At 53.3% G+C, this 18,336-nt stretch overlaps 1 protein-coding gene across 1 annotated transcript; it reads right to left on the bottom strand.

Annotated features, from left to right (window-relative positions):
* Positions 1–1,857: 1,857 nt before the first annotated feature.
* On the bottom strand, positions 1,858–16,692 carry Lemd2 (LEM domain nuclear envelope protein 2). Its single transcript, XM_042684190.1, has 9 exons — positions 15,910–16,692; positions 14,312–14,352; positions 12,074–12,149; positions 9,413–9,489; positions 8,049–8,128; positions 6,359–6,504; positions 5,321–5,422; positions 5,145–5,247; positions 1,858–3,198 (listed from the first exon to the last, which is right to left on the bottom strand). The coding sequence occupies exons 1-9, from the start codon at positions 16,634–16,636 to the stop codon at positions 3,048–3,050; spliced, it is 1,503 nt and encodes a 500-aa protein (XP_042540124.1). The 5' UTR covers positions 16,637–16,692; the 3' UTR covers positions 1,858–3,047.
* Between the last annotated feature and the right edge of the window lie 1,644 nt (positions 16,693–18,336).

Below are 18,336 nucleotides of genomic sequence, written 5' to 3'. Positions count from 1 at the left end.
GAATTTCATCTTTTTTTTTTTTGCGTGGGGAGGTGGGGAGGGTCAATCATGTAGCTTGAATTCAGGGCCTGGGTGCTATCCCAGCACTTTTTCACTCAAGGCTAGCGCGCTACCACTTTGAGCCATAGCACCACTTCTGGTTTTCTGGTGGTTGTCTTATGGGTTTCTCTGCCCAGGCTGGCTGTGAACTGCGATCCTCAGGTCTGGGTAGCTAGCATTACAGGTGCTAGCCACCAGTGCTGGGCCATTCTATCTTCATACCTCCTCTTCTGGTAGATGTGGAGAGATTTGCCGAGGCAGAGGATAGGCAAAGACAACCCCAAGGTTGCAGAGCCCTGTTCCTTGCTTGGGGTTCAGTGTCAGCTGAGGGGAAATGTAGAGGTGCCAGGTGACCTGGTGCCCACTGAGCCCTCGGCCCCCATTGTCCCTGGTGCATTTCGAGATGCTTCCTCCCTTCTAGAGTTTTCTCTGGGGACCAGATGGGGGAGCAGGCTTTCCTGGGGAGGACTATTTAGGGACATTTGGGAGACATAATTGCCCCCATGCCCCTTCCATTTGGGGGTGGCCAACAGGATAATGGATTTGGGCCCACAAGCCTGCCCCAGTGATGGGAGTTTTGGAGGCTCAAAGTCAATGGTGCATTAATTAAGCGGAACAGCTGCTACCACCACTTATAAGTCAGTGACGAATGGCTGTGTTTATCATCTTTCTGGGTAGAGCCTGAAGGTGGCCTGAGCTCCGGGTGGACGTCCACACTGAGATTTGTGGGGTTCAGCTTCTTTCTCCTCCTCCACACGGCCCTGTATTGGTGTCTGTCCAGGGGGACCATTTGTCACCAAAGAAAGACAGGTCTGCAGCCCTGGGAACATTTGGAACATTGTCCAAGGGCCTTGGACTATGCTATGGAAACTTCTCAGCCACAGCGCTAGTCCTAAGATGCCCTTGGCCCCCATCTTCTGTACAGAGACCCCACTGCCTTGTGCTGTCTGCCAAGAGCTGCTTAAAGGCAAGGCATGCCCCTCCCCCACCCAGCTAAGGGGGCTGTGAAGCCGGTCAGAAATGTCTGCAGCTCTAGCAACTAATGAGGGAGCAGGGGTGTGGGCCTTTGTTATTTTATTTTGATCTGGCTCTGGCTCTGCTAACAGCTCCCAGCAATAGCCTTGCATTAGCTCCCTCTCAGTTCCAAACGAAATATGGCTGGGGAAAATCTTCCACTCAAAAGATGGGTTTTTACTTGTGTGCTGGGCCCTGGTATTCACCAGGCTTCCAGTGGACTGGCGGCATTAGCAGGCTAGTGCCATGTATCAGGAGCCACCCACCCACAGAGGGACTGGTGTGGATAGAAGAGTCCCCTGTGGCACAGCTCAGGGACTGCTTTCTCTTCCTGGGGTGACTGGCTTTGGGGTCCCGCACAAAGGCCCCATCTTCATCTTGGTGCCAAATACAAATGCCTGCAGCTCACCTTCCCCCACCTCTCCAACAAACCAGGGGCCCTGGCACCAACCAGACCAGCCATGTGGGGCCTCCCAAGTGCTGAGCCTGGAGGTGAGAAGCCTGCTCCTAGGTACATCACCAGCTTCTGGGAAGCTGACCCCCCAGGTGCCAGCACCTAGGGTGCCTCAGGGGTGTTGAGGCAGAAGTGGAGCTGAAGGAAGCGGCTCACCCCTGGCCACCCACAGACTCCTTGCAAACCTTGCAGGGTGGTGGTCCACACTGCTTCATGCTGTAAACCTTTGCCTGCCCAGCCCGAACTTCCAGCCAGGTTCTGCAGCTCATCTGTAGCCAATGTTCAGTGATGTTTGTTTTTAGGGGGGTGCGGAAGGAAGGGGGAGACACATCATAGATGAGAAAAACAGCTGTTTTTAATAAATAGTTATTTATTCAAGTTTCCGCCCTGATTTTGAAGTCTGTTGCCATGTGTTTCCTTCTGGCTGGAGTCTGATTATGAGAACAGGGCCTCACCACAGGCAGAGCGGATTCCAGCTCAGCTGAGTGTCCAGACATCAGAGGAAATGAAGAGTATTGCTCAAATGAGGAGTCTGGAGCTTTATTAAAGAAACAAGAATGCCAGGAAGTCCAGAAAGGGGTGCCCAGGGTCTTCTGGAAGCAGCTGTGCATCTCCTCTGGCTACTCCCCTCTCCAGCCTGCCTCAGAGGCCATGTGGGATGAGAGGAGCTGGAGACTCTCAGCACTAATAAGGCCCCCCCCCAACCAGGTGTTCTGGAGGGGGCTCCCCAGCAGGTGGAGCGGACTAGCAGGCAGCAGTGTTCTGTGCAGCCAGCAGGGGGCAATGTGTGGCCACTGCCGACAAGTCACCAGGCTCTAAGTGTCCCTTAAACAGCCCTGGACAGGAAGGGAGGCAGGCCATCACAGTAAAACAAGTGCTCCACACAGGTGGGGAGCTGGAGCTCTAAGGGCCCTGGAACGGGCATTCTAGGCTCGATGCAACATGTGGCTGCAGGTCTGGCCTGAATTCACTTCTGTGAGAAGCACCACTGAGGAGCTGGTGGCTACAAGACAGGCCGGTTCTCAGCCTGCACAGGACTCCACTGCGATCCCGGCTAGGGAGGCCATGCCTCCAACCTGAGGGCCCTATGGTCACCCGTTCTAATTTCTAGCATCTTCCCTCTAGGACATAAGTAGCCCATCCACCTAGGGGACAGCTTTCTCCCCTCACCCTTGAGCTAACACCCGCGAAGGCACATGGACCTAGCACTCCCCTATGCCCTGTTCCCAACCCACCTTCCAAGCTGAGGAACCCGCTGGCGGGCAGGCAGGCTCCAGCTTGCCTGCCTTCTACTTGCTGCTCTTGGAAAACCAGCCCTTCTCCCCCATTCTGCTAGCAAGACAGGCAAGAGGGGCTGGGTCTCACCCCAGTTTCTCCCTGTCGTCTCTACAGGAAGCCCACATTTCCTCTGAGAGGTCTCCAGAATGGGGCAGGGGTGAACAGTCAAGGCAAGTGTGAACAACGCAGCACCAGAGGTCCGTGCCCGCCTCTCGCCTGGGCTGGCAGCAGGCCAGGCTGGCTGGCACAGGCCCCGTGGGGCCTACCGCTCTGAGTCAGAGAAGGAGGAGGGCTTGGTCCACCTCCATACCAGCATGTCCTCCCCAGCCACTCGGTGGGACTCTGTCTGGATCCGGGATTCGTTGGAGGCCAGGAACTCCACAGCACGGTCCCAGACGCGCTTCATGCGCCTCCTGTAATGAGGGGTGGGAAGCAGAGCTCCAGGGAGGGCCCTGCCTCCCCTAGGACAGCTCCTTTCCCTTCTCCCTTCTCCCCTGCAGCCCGGATGCAGGGCCCATGTGTGGGAGTGCGTGTGGCGGGAAGCAGCAGGGTCACCTGGAGAGGACAGTCAGGGGACAGGTTGGGGGTACAGGGGCTTTCTTCCTGTCAGGCCTTATCATTGGAGGCTATGCAGCTGGCTGGCCTAGACAAGGCCACACTGCCCTAGAGACTGAGCTGGGAGGATGCCCACCCCTCCTAAGGGTCCAGGAGGAGGCCACCATCACAGAGCAGGCTACACGACACCTCACGGCCCATTCACAGGTGACGAACAGGCTGCCAGCTGCTTCGTTGGCTCCCCCTTTGTCTCACCGACCAGCTTCCCATCTCCCTCAACTTTCCAAGACAGGCCTTCCCTCACTGGCCAGAGCCTACCACCCAGCTGGCGATCCTTCTGTGCTGAGAACTTGGCCTGGGTGGCCTGGTCTGGGAGATGGATGGGGGTGCTGAGAGCCAACAGGGGTACGGGATAGGCTCAGATGTGGGCAGCCATGTGCCTGGCCAGCAGCTCTTGACATCTACGCTCAACCACAGGGCCCGGGCTGGTTCTGGCTACACAGGTAACCATGCCATCCTGTTCTTATTCAGGGGAACACATGTGGGATCAGCACTCATAGTATACTTGTGCTAGACATGGACTGAGCCAGGGCAGCCACCTCTTCAGCACCTGTCTCCTGTCAATTAGGACTTATCATTGCCCAATACCCCCCTTTCCTTATGCTTCTTATCTGACTCCCTCTAGAGCAAATGCACCAGGAGGACAGAGATTTTGCTTCCTCCACTGGCTGCTGTGTCCCCAAGTCAGCCTATGGTGCACAGTAGGCAATTTGTGGAATCAAAGGCATAGGGCAGCCCCACTTCACTGTGGTCCTCTTCAAGACAGAGGAATGGCTGCTTTATAATAAGAACAACATAGCTCAAGAGGGGGGAGAGAACTGTCGGTGGTCCCGCAGTGACTCCCAGCAGGGGCAGGAATCAGGTAGGAGCTCAGGTACATCGAGTGGCTCCCCTGAGAGCTGGAGACCATGTGACTGCCTGGGGACCAACAGCAAGCATTTCTCAGGGCAGCACTGGCTGACAGTGGCTCTCACCAAGCTTCCTACGGGGAAGCATGGCAGGTGTGAAGCATCCCATGTTAGGAAACTTTTATATATATTTATTTTTGGTGGTGCAGGGAATGAAACCCAGGGACTCATGCACGTCAGAAAAGCAACGTCCTATGCACGCTGGTCTTATGTAAGACTGCCTTCAACTGCACGTATGTGCACATGTATGTCCATGCATGTGCAGGAACCAGGTAACAGGTATTTCTCACTCTGGGCCTTCCTTGCCAGTGACTGACTCATAAAGACAAGAAACTGACTGGCCTGTGGCACCCCAAGGGGGCCACTGAGACCACTGAGGTTTCTCTAGTGTGCAGGAAAGCCACAGTGCCGAGGCACGTTACTCTGGCAGCTCCTGTCCTGTAACCACGTGGAACCAGCCTGCTGGCAACATCCACAGGGGACGTGTATCACAGAAAGTGGGCCCACAGAGCTGGCTACTCTCTGTCCAGAACCCCCAACCCCTCGCTCTGAACTCCTATTTGTAGGATCAATGAGACCCTTTGTAGCGGAAGACCTGAGAGACCCACAGCCCATCAATACTGAGGGTGTCCGTGGGAGCCCTGATGCTGCGGCACATCTCATTCTGCTAAAGAGCTAAGCCCACTCCAGGAGTGGCAGGTGGCGAGGACACAGCTTGTCAGGACTCTGGGAGGCACTGAGCTTCATGGGTCCAGCCTCTGGCTTCCTTCTGTGGGGATTAGTGGAACCAGGCCCTGACAGCCTCACGCGACTACAGCACCCCGGGGAGCACTCACCGGCTCTGAGGAGGGATGAGGGTATCACGCACGTGCAGGATGCCCACATAGGGGTAGCGCTCCATATCCTGCTCCCAGTCCACATAGTGGTCCTGGACCACGTCTGCAGAAGAGAGCACAGTGCTTAGTGCGAGGCCTGGTGACGTGGGCAGTCCCTTCCCCAGGGGCCCACGCACCTATAATCTTCTTCACCATCTCATACATGGCCTGCTCCTCCTCTTCCAGCTTCCGCCATCGGTACTTCAGGAGGATTAGGAGTCCCCACAGAAAGGCCAAGCCTTCGAGGGAACGGAACACCATTAACTCCTGGCCACTCAGAGGCTCAGTGCCCTGCAGGGGGTGCTGTGGGAAGGGCGCGTGCCTGAGCACCTGCTCCGTGTCAGGTGTGGGGTCAGATGCAGGGAAGGACGTGACAGGGAGAGGCTAGGCTATAAAGCAATCTCCTTCCTCTCGCTGCTGTCACCAGAGGCATCCTCAGCCATCTGGGTCCTGGCCCCTCCCATCCTCATCCAGCTCTTTCATCCACTCCCTTGTGAACATGAAACAGCGTTTCATATATGTATACACACTGGGCCTTTTGTGTTCTGAAACGACTGCCGATAATGATTCCCTGCCTGGTGGTGTGGGAGAGCACGGTGTGTGCAGAGGCCTGTGGTGTGTAGCACCGGCTATCTCTGAGGTCCAGGGCTCTGCCCTGGCCCTTTGTCTCTGAGGCCCTGAGGTCTCTGTTCAAAGGCAGCTTCGATGCTGGGAGATAAGCCCTGCTGTCCTGCTCGGCCCAGCACCCCATGTCCTCTCTGCTTTTGGAAGGTATCTGGAGCTCTCCAGGAGATGTTTCACTGAGGAAAATTAGGCCATGGTCCTGCTGCGCACCTGCCTGGAGCTGGTCTATATGCTGGGATTCTGGAAGACCCATCAGAAGCAGCATGGCCTGGCGCTTGCCCGAACCACTCCCTCTCAGAGAAGTAGACAGTCTCCCCTGCCCCACATCAAGGACATTTCTAGTTATCCTGATGCTCCCGCCACTAATCTCCAAAGGTAAAGACAGCCTGGGGCAGAGGCTGACTTGCTCATCTGCTCTGTTTTATTAGACAGACCTCAGGTTCAACAGACAGAAATGAACCCTCTGGCTGGGAAGAAGCCATCCCTCATACCCAGGTGGGCACTGAGCTGGGCTCTGGATGAGGGGGCACAGGGCGGTGGCCAGGACTTACACCAGAAGAAGATGAGCACGTGGGTGACGGCAGTGAGCAGGGCTCGGCTCAGGCGGCAGCCGACGCCCATCCGGGGCCGGGCCGACTCCAGGCAGACCACCTTGTCCACAGTTGTCACCAACTCAGATGGGTCTTCTCCTTTCAACCTGAAATAGGTCATAGGGCTCCCAATGTGTCTCACAGGACGCCTGTGCCACAGGATTTGGGGTATAAGCCCCACACCAACCAGGAGGGGAAAAAGGCAAAGGAAGGAGGGACCAGAGACCTCCACCAGATTACAGAATAGGCTTGGTATCCTGGTTGTGCTCTTTCCAGAAATTTCCCACATTGGCTACTTAGAAAGAAGAAAGCTTTAAAGACGGCAGCAATCTTGAACCCCTACCGTTAAAGTGACGTCCCCCTCTGTCGGGTCTTTGACAGCCTCTCTCAGCGTGCAGAAGATTAAACTGTAAATTGGATTCCCACCTCCCAGCATAGCGCAATGGAAATGTTTACTGAATCTCTCGCTTCGCAATGGCAAGGCAAGAACTGAAAGACAGGCTCTGGGAGGTTGTGCTTTTCTTCCGTGATGAGCTGGCACGTGAGCTGTGCAAGTGTAAAGATCATGGGGCTCCAGAGAGGTTCATACTGAACGGGAACCACCAGGCCATTGGAGGCCAGGTCCCTGCCACGACACCTATGCCATGGTGTCAAAAGGCACCAAAAGCTGGGTAACATTCACGCTGGAGGCCTCTTCCAGCCCCGTGATTCAGGGACACGATACTGTGCTCTGGAATGGCTGTGATCTGGTGGCCTGATTTCTCAAGATCCACTTTCAGCACTGGCCCTCTGGCCCAGCCACCTTCTGGCTGCCTTCTGCAGCACGAGGTGAGTGTTGTGGTTCTGGGTTAGCCCTGGCGCATTGCGGACCAGACAGTCCCTATTCCCCTCTCCTCTTCCAACACAGGGAAATGAGCTCAGCACTCAGGGCAGCTGTATTTTAAGCCTCTGAATCTTAACCGTGCCTTGCATCCAGTTACCACGCTTTAGACTGAGCTGTCTGAGGGGTTCCACTGGATGCACTGCTGATGGAATTAGTAATTTGGGTGGATTAGAGAGGAATAAACAAAACCCGAGAGCATGTGTTCTATCAGCAGTGGAGCTGGGCAGAGGCAAGGGGCTGCAGCTCTGCTAGGGCAGAGACCCCAGGGCTGCCTGGCTGTGGGCTGGGATGCCCCTCCCCCACGGAGCAGCTGAACAAGGCCTTTCACTCTCCTGAAAGGGCTGTTATCTCTACCAACAGCTCTGGTGGCCAAAGATTTAAAAAAAAAAGTAGGGCAAAAGCTGCTTGGTCAGAACAAAACCAGTATTTCCCAAGCAATTTCCATACTGGGTAAAACCAACATGCAGAATCATTTCATCTGCAAATGAAAACTTGAACCCCAGGAGAGGAAGTACAGAGAAGTTCCTCCTCCAGCAAACTGCAGCCAGTTACCTGAGGCAGGATTAGCTGGGATACTAGGCTATAGCATCCCATTGCTCCCTACTCTTCAGCCTGGCTCCCAACCTAGCTCACAAACTGGCTCGGTGAGGCTTGAAACTCACACCTGAGACCCTCTGCTGAGCACAGGAGGCAACTGATGGGAGAGGACATCGGTGCAGGCGTGAGGCTGCTGCTACCATGCCACCCATGATGCCCGCCCACACTCACCAGATGCCCACATCCTTGTTGCTGCTCAGGATCCAGGTCAGGGCAGCTTCAAACTTGGCGGAAGAGCTGCTGGTCACATTCTAGGGATAGGACAGGAGATTAGTTTTGCCTCTGACCATATAGCCAGAGATCATTCCATGCTGGATTAAGGAAGCCCTCCCTCTCCACAGATTCTACAGGCCCTAAGGCCTCATTCCACTAGATGCACAGCAAACTGGCAAGAAGACAATTTGGGTGAGGAGAGGCAGGAAGAGGCTCGGCTAGAGGAGGTGATGCGGAAGCATCCCCAGGAAAACAGTGCAGGTCTGAGGTGGCCTGAATAGCATCATCTCCAAGTCTGAAGCCCGAGGCCAGAGAGCTGCAGTCCATCTTCACGTAAAATGCAAAAGAGCATCAGGATGGGGTGGAGGCTGACAGCCAGTTCCAGCTGTGTGGCCTCCAATGCCCCTGACCCTCTGTAAGTCTTGTTTTTCTTATCTATACAAAGAAAATTGAACTACATGATCCCCGAGGTTCCTGCCAGCTTCAGAGTGCCATATTTCTACCACCTAGAGGCCGTGCAGAAAATCTAACAGAACCCAAGAATCTGAAGGGAGTTACATGGGCAGTGGCAGGGAGCAGGGGTGGGGGGGTGGGAGGGTAGGGGGAGTGGGGGGGGGGATAAACAGATTAAATGTGTCTCCTTAAAAGCTGCTGGGGCTAGAACCTGATGGCTTACATCTGTAATCCTAGCTACTCAGGAGGCAGAGATCTGAGGATCAGCATTCAAAGCCAGCCAAGAAAGGAAAGTCCTTAGGATTCTAATCTCTGATTAACCACCAGAAAACTGGAAGTAGAGCTGTGATTCAAAGTGGTAGAACACTAGCCTTGAGCAGAAAAGCTTAGAGACAGTGCTCAAGCCTCAGGACCAAAAAAAAAAAAAGCTGCTGGGAAGGGTGAACAGTGAACAAAGGACGCGGGGGAAGTGGGTCTCTCAGCAAGGGCCACCTGCAGTGACCGCTTGGCTGAAGGAAGGGGCTGTGGGGGTCAGGACAGTGCCATCTGCTCCCGGCTCTGGGGCACAGTCCCCTCTGTGCTAAGTACTAAGGCTCCACTTAGTTTATTGATCAGCTCTAGAAGCCTGGGTCCTTTAGATATAAGATCATGCCATCTGCTAATAGGGATAGTTTGACCTCCTCTTTCCCTATGGCTCCATTGAGTGTAAAAGGAAAGAAGGAAGGGAAGAAAGGAAAGACAGGCAGGTAAGTAGGCAGGCAGGCAGTCACAAAACAAATAGAAAACAAAAAGAAAAAACCCACAAGGCTGAAAGGATCAATAGGAAGGCAACCACCCTCTCAGGAATGCAGAAGCCACAGCCTACTTACTTCGAGGTATTCCTGGGCTTCCAGAACAGGAATGCATTTGCTTTTTAGCTTCTCTGGATTGCCACACTCAAAATTGCCTGGAAGAGAAAAAGACACATTCAAATACCGAGAAGAGGTTAAAAAGAAAATACTCGGAAATGGACTAAAAATGCAGCAAGAATCAAGCCATCAGCTCTAATCAGGAGCATGTGGCCCAGTGCTCCCCAGCTTCTGTGGGGCATCTTCACTCCACAGCAAGATCAAAAGCCACTTAGCTTGGATCGATTCCAGATCATTAAAACCTGACCTGCAAAGCAGTGCGGCGATTTGCATTAAATGACTAAAAAGCTGCCCAATACCAAGGTCTGTTTGCAATTGATCCCTAAAAGGATCAGACAGACAGCTCAGGAAGGGACGGGAACAGCACTATAAATAAACACAGCCTGGGAAAAGATACAGCAGGGAGGCCAGGGGCACCACAGGGACTCTGATCATGACACAGGCTGGCAACCTGAAATGCCTGGCCCATTGTCTCCAGGGGCCCTGGGGGAGAGATGTCCAGAACAAACACAGGAAGAAGGCAGCTGTGCTGGGTGGTAAGACCTAGGCTAGTAGGCCCAGAGTAGTGCTGAGCACCCTAAGAGACCAGTTTCCACCTAGCATGGAGCCTCCCCTGCCCAGGCTTCCAGGCCCAGCACAAGCCCTCAGCTCATGGAGACCCCTCGCTTAGCTAACTTGGGGCAGAGTTGGTAGCTTGCCATAGCCCTTGGCCCTCCTTTGCATGGCTATGGTTTACTGCCATGCGCTGCATCCTGTGGGTCAACTAGATTCCTTGAGAGCAGGGACAGCACAGGGTGAGGCACATACAAGATCCCTGACACTTACATACGGCCTCCCTATCCTTCACCTGTTCTACCTGAATAGGGGGACCGGCCAATCTGAGCATGTGTGGGTTGGAGGAGAAAGTAGTGGAAGGTATTATTCAGTTCTTCCCTGAGAATGAACTCAGGCCTGTCCCCCAACACAGCCACATCCTCCACTTCAAAGTTGGTGTGACACTGTGTGGGTCTCTTCACGCTTTTCCCCAGGTTAAGGTGGTTTCTCCCATCATTCTGCACCCACCGGTGCTTATCCTTGCCCCTGATTACCTTGATGGCCCCTGTCCTCTTCCAGTTCACGTGTTTTGTCAATAAAGCTTTAAAATGAGTCTGCTTAAATGACACTGTGCCATTCAAGCTACTGCTGCATTTGTCTTTCTGGCATCTGCTCTAAGATGCCCTGGTTCTTCGTGCCTATCAGATCAAGCTCCAAGGGCCTGGTACCCATGACTATCCACATTGGGACCCAACCAGTATTGGCCAACTTCATTCCTTTTTTCTCTTCCCCTGTAGTTAGCTAGGTTCCCCATCCCTGTCCCCTTTTAGTATTTGCCTGCCTCTTTAGCCTTTCCCTCTCCACATCCACACAAGCAGTCCCACCCAGCTGGCACAGAGGTTCTCTTCCCTGTGATACGTTCCTGAATGCTCCAGATAAAAGGCAGCATGTCTCCTTCCAATGTGTGGCCTCTTAGTTCTTGTCCAATCAAATCTTTTATCATCCAGTGGCCAGCGCAGTAGGTGTCTTTCTCTTCATTGCATCATAAAAGAACTCTGGGTAAGTCACCTCAGACCCTACGTGGCTAGCATAGAGCCCAGGCCACAGCTGATGTCCAACAGGAGGAGGAGGCAGGGCCACATTTCCCTTCCATCTATCTCAATGAAAGCTATGTCCTCCCAGCTGCCTCTGACCTGAGGGCAGCAGGTACCAGGGCCCTCAGTAGCACAGGCCAGGACCACATATGGAGGGTAAGATGAGAAACTGCTACTGCTGCTCCCTCATAAAGCTGAGCTTTCTGACCTCAGGGTACACACAGATCCCCTGGGACTTTACCAACTCCAAAGGCTAGGATTAGATCTGAATGAAGCTACATTTCCAGTAGAATGTGATGATGCTTGGACACAGCCAAGACACAAAGCTTCAGATGCTTAGTCAACCTGAGTGGGACTTGAGGCTAGAGATGTCACCTGTACCTGACATCTCGAGGGGAGAACACCAGAGAGGAACACTAGGATGACTGTGAACATGGGCAGGAGTCCAAGGCCTTTGCTCCCCAACCATCTCCAGGCTCCTCGTATCAGGAAGGAGAAGCTGGCAGAGTGAGGCCTGTAAGACTGACCTTAGGGATAAGGACCCTGAGGAGGACCTAGTTCAAATCACTCAACCTTGGCTGCCCAATGAGACTCCATAGTCCTCAGCTCATCCTCAGATGTCTCCCATGACATGTACCTTTGAACATTTCTCAGGCTGAACTGATCTGCCTGGGTCAAGACCAGTAAGTTAGGCCCAAGCATGGACATTCACTTCTGTTGTCCACAGGAGAACACAAGCTCTGAGAAGACTCACCGCCTGGACCTTTTCTGACACCCACACAAACTGCTGGCATCCCACAGATTGGAGCATATCTTGCGCTCCTCAGGCCCCTGTGGCCCTTAAAGAGAAGTAAGGCGAGACATGTAATGTCCCAAGAGAAAGCTCAAAAAGGATGAGGGTGGAGGTGGGAGTGAGGCTTGGTTTCTGAATCTGTCTTCTGGGGACAGTCATGGTGGTCACAGCACAACTAATCAGTGGCTTGGTGCTACTCACCAGCTTGGATGGCCAGGAAGTTGTAGAGTTCATGCAGCAGCTCCAGCAAGGCTGCCTTCTGCTTGGCCTGGCAGAACTGAAAAGGCACAGGACAAGCAGTCAGCTTTTCCTCTCCATTGTGACAGCCAGGAACATCTAATTTTAAAAAAAGCAAGTTCTGCAGAGCTTGGGCCCAGGGAGATAGGTGATAAATATCAGGCTAAATGACTGAGAAGGACACCGTGACGGTGCAGGCAGTCACAGGTAGACACAGTGACTAAGGAGACCCATCTGGGGGCTCTGGGCCTACACAGTACCATTTGAGTAGAGACCAGTGTGAGGGGCCAATGAGTGCAGACCCCCAGCTTCCTCGGAGGAAAGAGCCATGGCAGCGGGGCCTTGCAGAGCTCATTGGTCAGGGCAGAATGTTAGGGACTGCGGGCTTGTCAGGCCCACTCCTACCCCTTTATGGGGACCCTGGGTGGAGAAGGGGAGCCAGGCCTCATCTGAGGAAGGACAGTGGTGAGGATCTGGTGAATTTCCATACGAACCACTCTGCACGGGCTGACACCACCTCAAGGACACAGGACTGAGGCACCAGATGACCAGATGGCCTGATTAAGACAACCCATCCCAGCCTGTCCCCACACTCTCAGAAGCACAAGGTGAGAAAGAAAAAGCCTAACAGTCATGGAGAAGGAAAGAACACTTAGCGAATGCTCAAATGCCCATCTTGGTTCTGGGTGAGAGGCTACCCCAAGGACACTTTCAGCCAGGGCCCCGCTAAACCCAAGAACCATGTCGCCCGGCCTGATCTGGGGCCTACGCTCCATGAAGTTAGCCCAATAAGACAGTGTGGCTATTGCCCAGGCTCAGCTGTGTGCTCAAAGGCAGGCTGGCTTACAAACAGGGAGTATTTGGAGTCTGAACTGTCTAACAGAGGCCAGAAGCCATCTGCTCACCGAGCATGTCTGGCAGGGACCTAAAGGGGCTTGTCTGGGCTCATTCAAGTACAGCATGTCTGTCCAGCTCCAAAGAGGGCCAGGGAGCAAATGTGCCATTTAGTTGGGGTCTGACACATTTAGAGAGGTGTCAGATTTAGGGCGTACAAATCTAAGCCAGCAAACACTTTTCTAATGCAAAAGGCAAACAAAACTACCATCAGGAGACAAGATGAGTTTTCCAGAAAAGTTACTTTTTCCTGGTTTTCCTTTCAGTCTTTAGAAGTCAAGCTTTCCCTTTGGCCACCTATGTTTCTAGGCTGCTTCCTTTTATCATCAACCACTGCTTTTGTGATAGATGGCAAATTAAACTTATTACTAATCTGTTTGGGCAAAACAATTGGAAAGCAAAGACCTTTGGTGGATGAGTTCGATAAATGAGTGTCATAAAACACCCCCAAAATATGACGCATCAGAAACCAAGGACAAATGAAACCTGGTTCTCTGCAGCAGGATGCCCTTCATTAACATGGGCAAGCGTCAGTGCAGGGGCGTCCTGATGACCACACGTCATTTCTTTCTTGGCCCTGGGGCTGTGTAGGCCCAGCACTGCACACTTAATAATTAGACTACTAAGTCATGCCCTCTGGCAGCACACAACTTTTCCGGGTAAGATTTATGACCTGAAAATTTACTGCTTTGTATCTTTTCCAGACTACTGCCAGAATCAGCTGCTTGCATGATTCATAAATGCAGGGGATTGCTCCCTTTCCCAAATGTTATTGCTAGGGAGCATTAGGGCTTCATAAAACAAATGGAAACATAGTCTAAGATAAGAGGGCTAATTCCACTGGCCACTCATTTCAAGCTCACCCCTCCAAGGTGTCAAATCAGAAGCACATTTTTAGAGCTTCAGATGTCCACCAGAGAGGAGGCTGTGAAATTGAGAGCTGAGGCTTAGAAACTGCCAGCCTTTCCTCCCTGCACCAGAGTGCTTGAGAGGTCCTTCAGCAACCTACTGCATCTATCTCCCAGGATCAACTTAGGCAGAAGATCAAAGTCCCTGATGTTGCAATTGATGGGAGTGCTTCCACAACAAGCCCAGGGGTGGATCTGGTAGCTCAGTCTATATTTCAAGTACTGCTTCACAGCCACAATTGAGTGTGACACAAACATCACAGAACCCGATGGGATTCTGGTACATTACAGAAAGTGCTCCCCCAAAATGATCCTATTAGGATCTTCTTCTGGGGAAGTTTACCTCCTAATGGAGGTTAACATCCTCAGGAGGAACAGTAAAAGCAAAACTCAGACTCACCTCATCCGTTTTTCTCTCACAGTCCACTGGTAATAACTTCACTGAGACCAAGAAAAGAAACAGTTAAAAACAGTGTGGGTTGAGGAAAAGAAAAGACTTCTCTCAAGCTCTAGGGGAAGCAAAATATTGCTGCTACGAGGGAGGGCACTGGAAAGATGGCATCTAAATGTGGCACTTTTAAAGGGCACATACAAGATGTTGAGAATTTCCCCCTCCTGGACTAGGAAGTTAGATAGTTGGGTCCTTTTTCAGCTAAAAATGAGCAGCCACTAGTTCTTAGGCAATTAATCACTTAGAATCTACTTCCTCATCCTTAAGATGGGGGTTGCATGGGCCTTCCCTGCTTAACACTGGGAGTTAGGCCCAAACAATATCCAGAAGCTTTCTGAACTATAAACAATGTTAAGCAGGGATTAATACCATCACGAGAAGGGAATCCCAGGTAAAGCCCTATACAGAATCCCAGGACTCTCATCTTAAAAGTATCTCAGCAGTGAGTACCAACTCGATACTGTGATATCCTCTGCCTGGTGCTATCAGTCTGCTTCATTTCTCTAGCAGTTTCATAGGGATTTCCAAAGTTCACTGACTATGCTCTCAGTGAAGAATCATTTGAAAATCCACCTAAGTCTGTGATCCCAGGCCCACTCAAACATCTATTTGCCCCAACAGTAGAGGCATAATTCAGCTTTTTCTTGGACTTCAGCTGTCCAGGCTAGAATGAAAGGACGTAACCTGGACTCCAGGTTGGGAACGGTATTAATTACACTCAGACTTTGGGAAGAATATTAAAAGTTTGCAAATTAAGGTGTCAGTTTTGAATTTATAATGAAATGATCTCTATGATCTCTTGTTAGAGCCTACAGTTAACAGACAGGCAACTTTCCTTTGGGGATAACACCGATCCTCAGCTATGCAGGATATGTTCTTACTGCATGCTACACACTTCTCACTGGTGTGTCTAGTTGTGTAATTAAGTGTGGACAGAAGGGCAATGACAGCGTCTTGAATCACAGGCCCTCTCCTAGCTCACTCCGCAGAGTGCCACAATGGCAACCTCCCTCTCCCCCCGTTTAGAGCACTTTAACTTTCTTAAAGGTTCTCCTACACCTGATCCACAGGTAGGGCTTGGTGTCCTTTTGAGAACGAACGCCCCTTGTTCTGAAGTAGAGTGAATGGTGTTTTTTGTTTAGAAAGATGGGACCACAGCCAAATCCTACCTGTGGGGCAGTGATATTTGGGGGGAAGGGTTCTTCAAAAGGATACTGAATTGTGAGTGATCAAAAGGGAAGCAGCAAAGCCAGGTGGGGATGGCCTATCTCTAAAAGGGGGGTGGCTTTGTCTCTAAAAAGAAAATAAGAGGTTGGAGTAGAACTTGCTCCCAGCACGTGGTGAAAAGGGAAACATCAGAATGGAGGGTCAGGGCAGGAAAGGAGACAGCGAAGGCAGAAAGTATTGCAGATGCTGAGAAGACGGAAAGCGAGGACCTGGAAATGGGGAGACAGTTGGGAGCCGCTAAGAGGCGCGGGGCTGTGCAGCCTGCGCTGGGCGGTCACCCGCGCCCCCCGGGCCCTCCCCTGCGCCGGCCCGGGACGTACTGTTGTCCTCCGCCTCCTGCGGCGCCGAGGGCTTGCCCATCTTCACCCAGAGGATGCCCAGGAAGACGAACAGCAGCCCCAGGCTGGCCCAGAGCAGGAGCCGAGACAGACAGCGCTCCAGCCGCCGCCCCACCTCGGGTCGGGCCCGCGCCGTGCCCGCCGAGCTCGCTCGCGTGGCCCGCAGGCCGGGACGCGGGTCCGGGTTGAGAAGGGCGGAGGGCGGCCGCGCCGAGGCCGGGGACGCGCCCCACCAGCGGCGGGCCGGGCCCAGGGAGGCCTTGTCGGGCGTCCGGGCGTCCTCATCCTCTTCGGAACTGCCTCGGACGGAGGCGCGACGCCGGAGCGGCGCAGGGCGAGCGGGATGAGCGAGGCCGCGGCTTCCGGCCCAGGAAGCGGCGGAGGCCCCGAAGTCGCCATAGGGCCCGGAGGTCTTGTAGGCTGGGCCCGAGACCGGCGGGGAGAGCCAGGGCTCCGCCCGCACGGGGGCCGCGGCGGGCCGGGCGCGCAGCGGCGCCTCCTCGCGTAGCCGGGCCTCGTCCCGCAGCCGCTCCTGGATCCGCGGTCGGGCCTCGTCCCGCACCCGCTCCCCGTCGCGCAGCAGGGCCTCGCCACGCAGGCGGCGCAGCTTGTTGCGGTAGACGTCCCGAGTGGTGTCGGTGATGGGTCCTGGCTGGAAGCCCAGGGCCTGCAGCTCACGCCGCAGCTCCAGGTCCGACAGGCCGGCCATGGCCAGGACGCCGCCCCCCGCCCGCCCCTGGCGCGCACCGCACCCGGAACTGCTCCCGCCGGCAGCCGCGGCGGAGCGGGCGGGGCCGCGCGCCATGATGGGAAGGTCAGACTTGGACGCCATGTTGGGGAGGTCGCTTCTGGCCGCGAGGTCGGCCATACTGAGGAGGTCGGGATGGGTGTTGGGGCCGCCATGTTGGGAAGGTCGGACAGGATTTCTTTATTTTCTGGTTTCAGAACTTGCTCCACTCTCTCCCTTTCTCCAGGCCTTTATCTCTAGCCCTGTTTACACCGGTCCTCTGCCCCTACGCCGCAGCACGCCGTGACAGGCATCCAATAAACCGTGGATCGAATGGATGTATTGCTTACTGGTTAAAGACAACCAACCCCCTGCCAAGATTTGGAGACTTGATGATTTGGCAACAGTGTGTGATCGGGTTTTATTTGGGTGGTGGAGTAGACTTCAGGAATGTTCCAAGACCCTGTCCTGACCTTGGGCTGCTTGCAGGCCAGCCTTGGACATACAACTGGCCAACTGAGCGCTGACTGTGTGCAGCCCTGGCCCAGGATAGACTCTGCCCCTCAGTGAGCTCCAGCCCGAGGCCCACGCAGCTTCCACCGTGGAAAAAGTCTTGTGCTCCAGTGGTTCAGAGGAGCCTGTTTGGCACGGGCATGGAAATTACATTAAAGAGATGGGTAGGGGGACACCCCTGAGACCCCGTCTGGCCTCTCTCACTGTGGTTTAGGATATGGGGTCCAGAGCGAGTTTGATTTCCACTCCCAGTTCCACAACTATTAGATCTGCGATTATATCCAAATAACATCCCTAGTCTGTTTGTCAAAAACCCTGGTTGGGCTGCTGGGAGGGTGAGAAGAGTTAATTTCCTGTAAGGTGTTTAGAACAGTGCCTGGTGCATGCTCATCTCTGTTTATACTTATCTCAAATCTTTGCTACCAGTGCTGGTGCAGAGCCTCCCATTGGGTAGGTGATTTGGTTACATGAAGGCTCCTAGCAGGAACCCCCTAAGGGAAGCAAGGGGAGCTGTAGCAAACGGAAATAGAGTTGTAGATTATTGCTTTACTCTACCTCTTCTATTCCTTTCACATCTTTCATCAACTCCCTTTTTGAAACATTTATTACCAACCTAGTATTTCTATCACAGCCCTCCTTAAGTTCTCCTTCTCTCAGAGCCCCCTCTTCCCTGTAGCTTTACCCAGAAGTCCCATTGCTGACCTCCACATCTGTCTCTCCCCTCTCTGGGAACCCTGGGCCATATTCCCTGTCAGAGTTTTGCATTCCTGCCACTTGCTGTACCTCAGGAGTATCCAATGTTGGCCTCATTGCTGGGAAAATTACAGCCTCTGCTCGATCAGGCTTCCATTGTTAGCCTCGCCTTCTCCCTGACTTAGCTGCTCCCATGTGGTGTGATTTCTCTCACCAAGTGTTGTTTTCCTTTTCTCTGCCTGTGTTTGCATCGAATGCCATGGATTTGATATAGTGATTGCCTAACACGTATACCACATAATAGTATTTTATTTCTTTCTGAAGCACTGTTTGCATGACAAATGAGTTGGTAACATTTGTGCAACTCCTTGCAGCTGTGCAGTTCAATATATAAAGAATGAGTCTTTCGGCATCAATACCAGCCCAGTATATTCTAAGAGGGCTTGCAACGGATGCTTAAATGAAGTGAACGGTGC

Source organism: Dipodomys spectabilis, unplaced genomic scaffold (assembly GCF_019054845.1).
Source record: "Dipodomys spectabilis isolate Male_0828 unplaced genomic scaffold, ASM1905484v1 ptg000085l, whole genome shotgun sequence".
Taxonomy (NCBI): Eukaryota; Metazoa; Chordata; class Mammalia; order Rodentia; family Heteromyidae; genus Dipodomys; species Dipodomys spectabilis.
This window is presented reverse-complemented; position numbering and strand designations above follow the sequence as displayed.

Coding starts and splice junctions, on each gene's coding strand:
- Lemd2 (XM_042684190.1), bottom strand. CDS start 16,636: ATGGCCGGCCTGTCGGACCTGGAGCTGCGGCGTGAGCTGCAGGCCCTG. Junction 9,490..12,073: donor CTTCCTGGCCATCCAAGCTG/GTGAGTAGCACC, acceptor TTTCTCTTCCAG/GCAATTTTGAGTGTGGCAAT. Junction 3,199..5,144: donor CTCATCCCTCCTCAGAGCCG/GTGAGTGCTCCC, acceptor CCCTCATTACAG/GAGGCGCATGAAGCGCGTCT.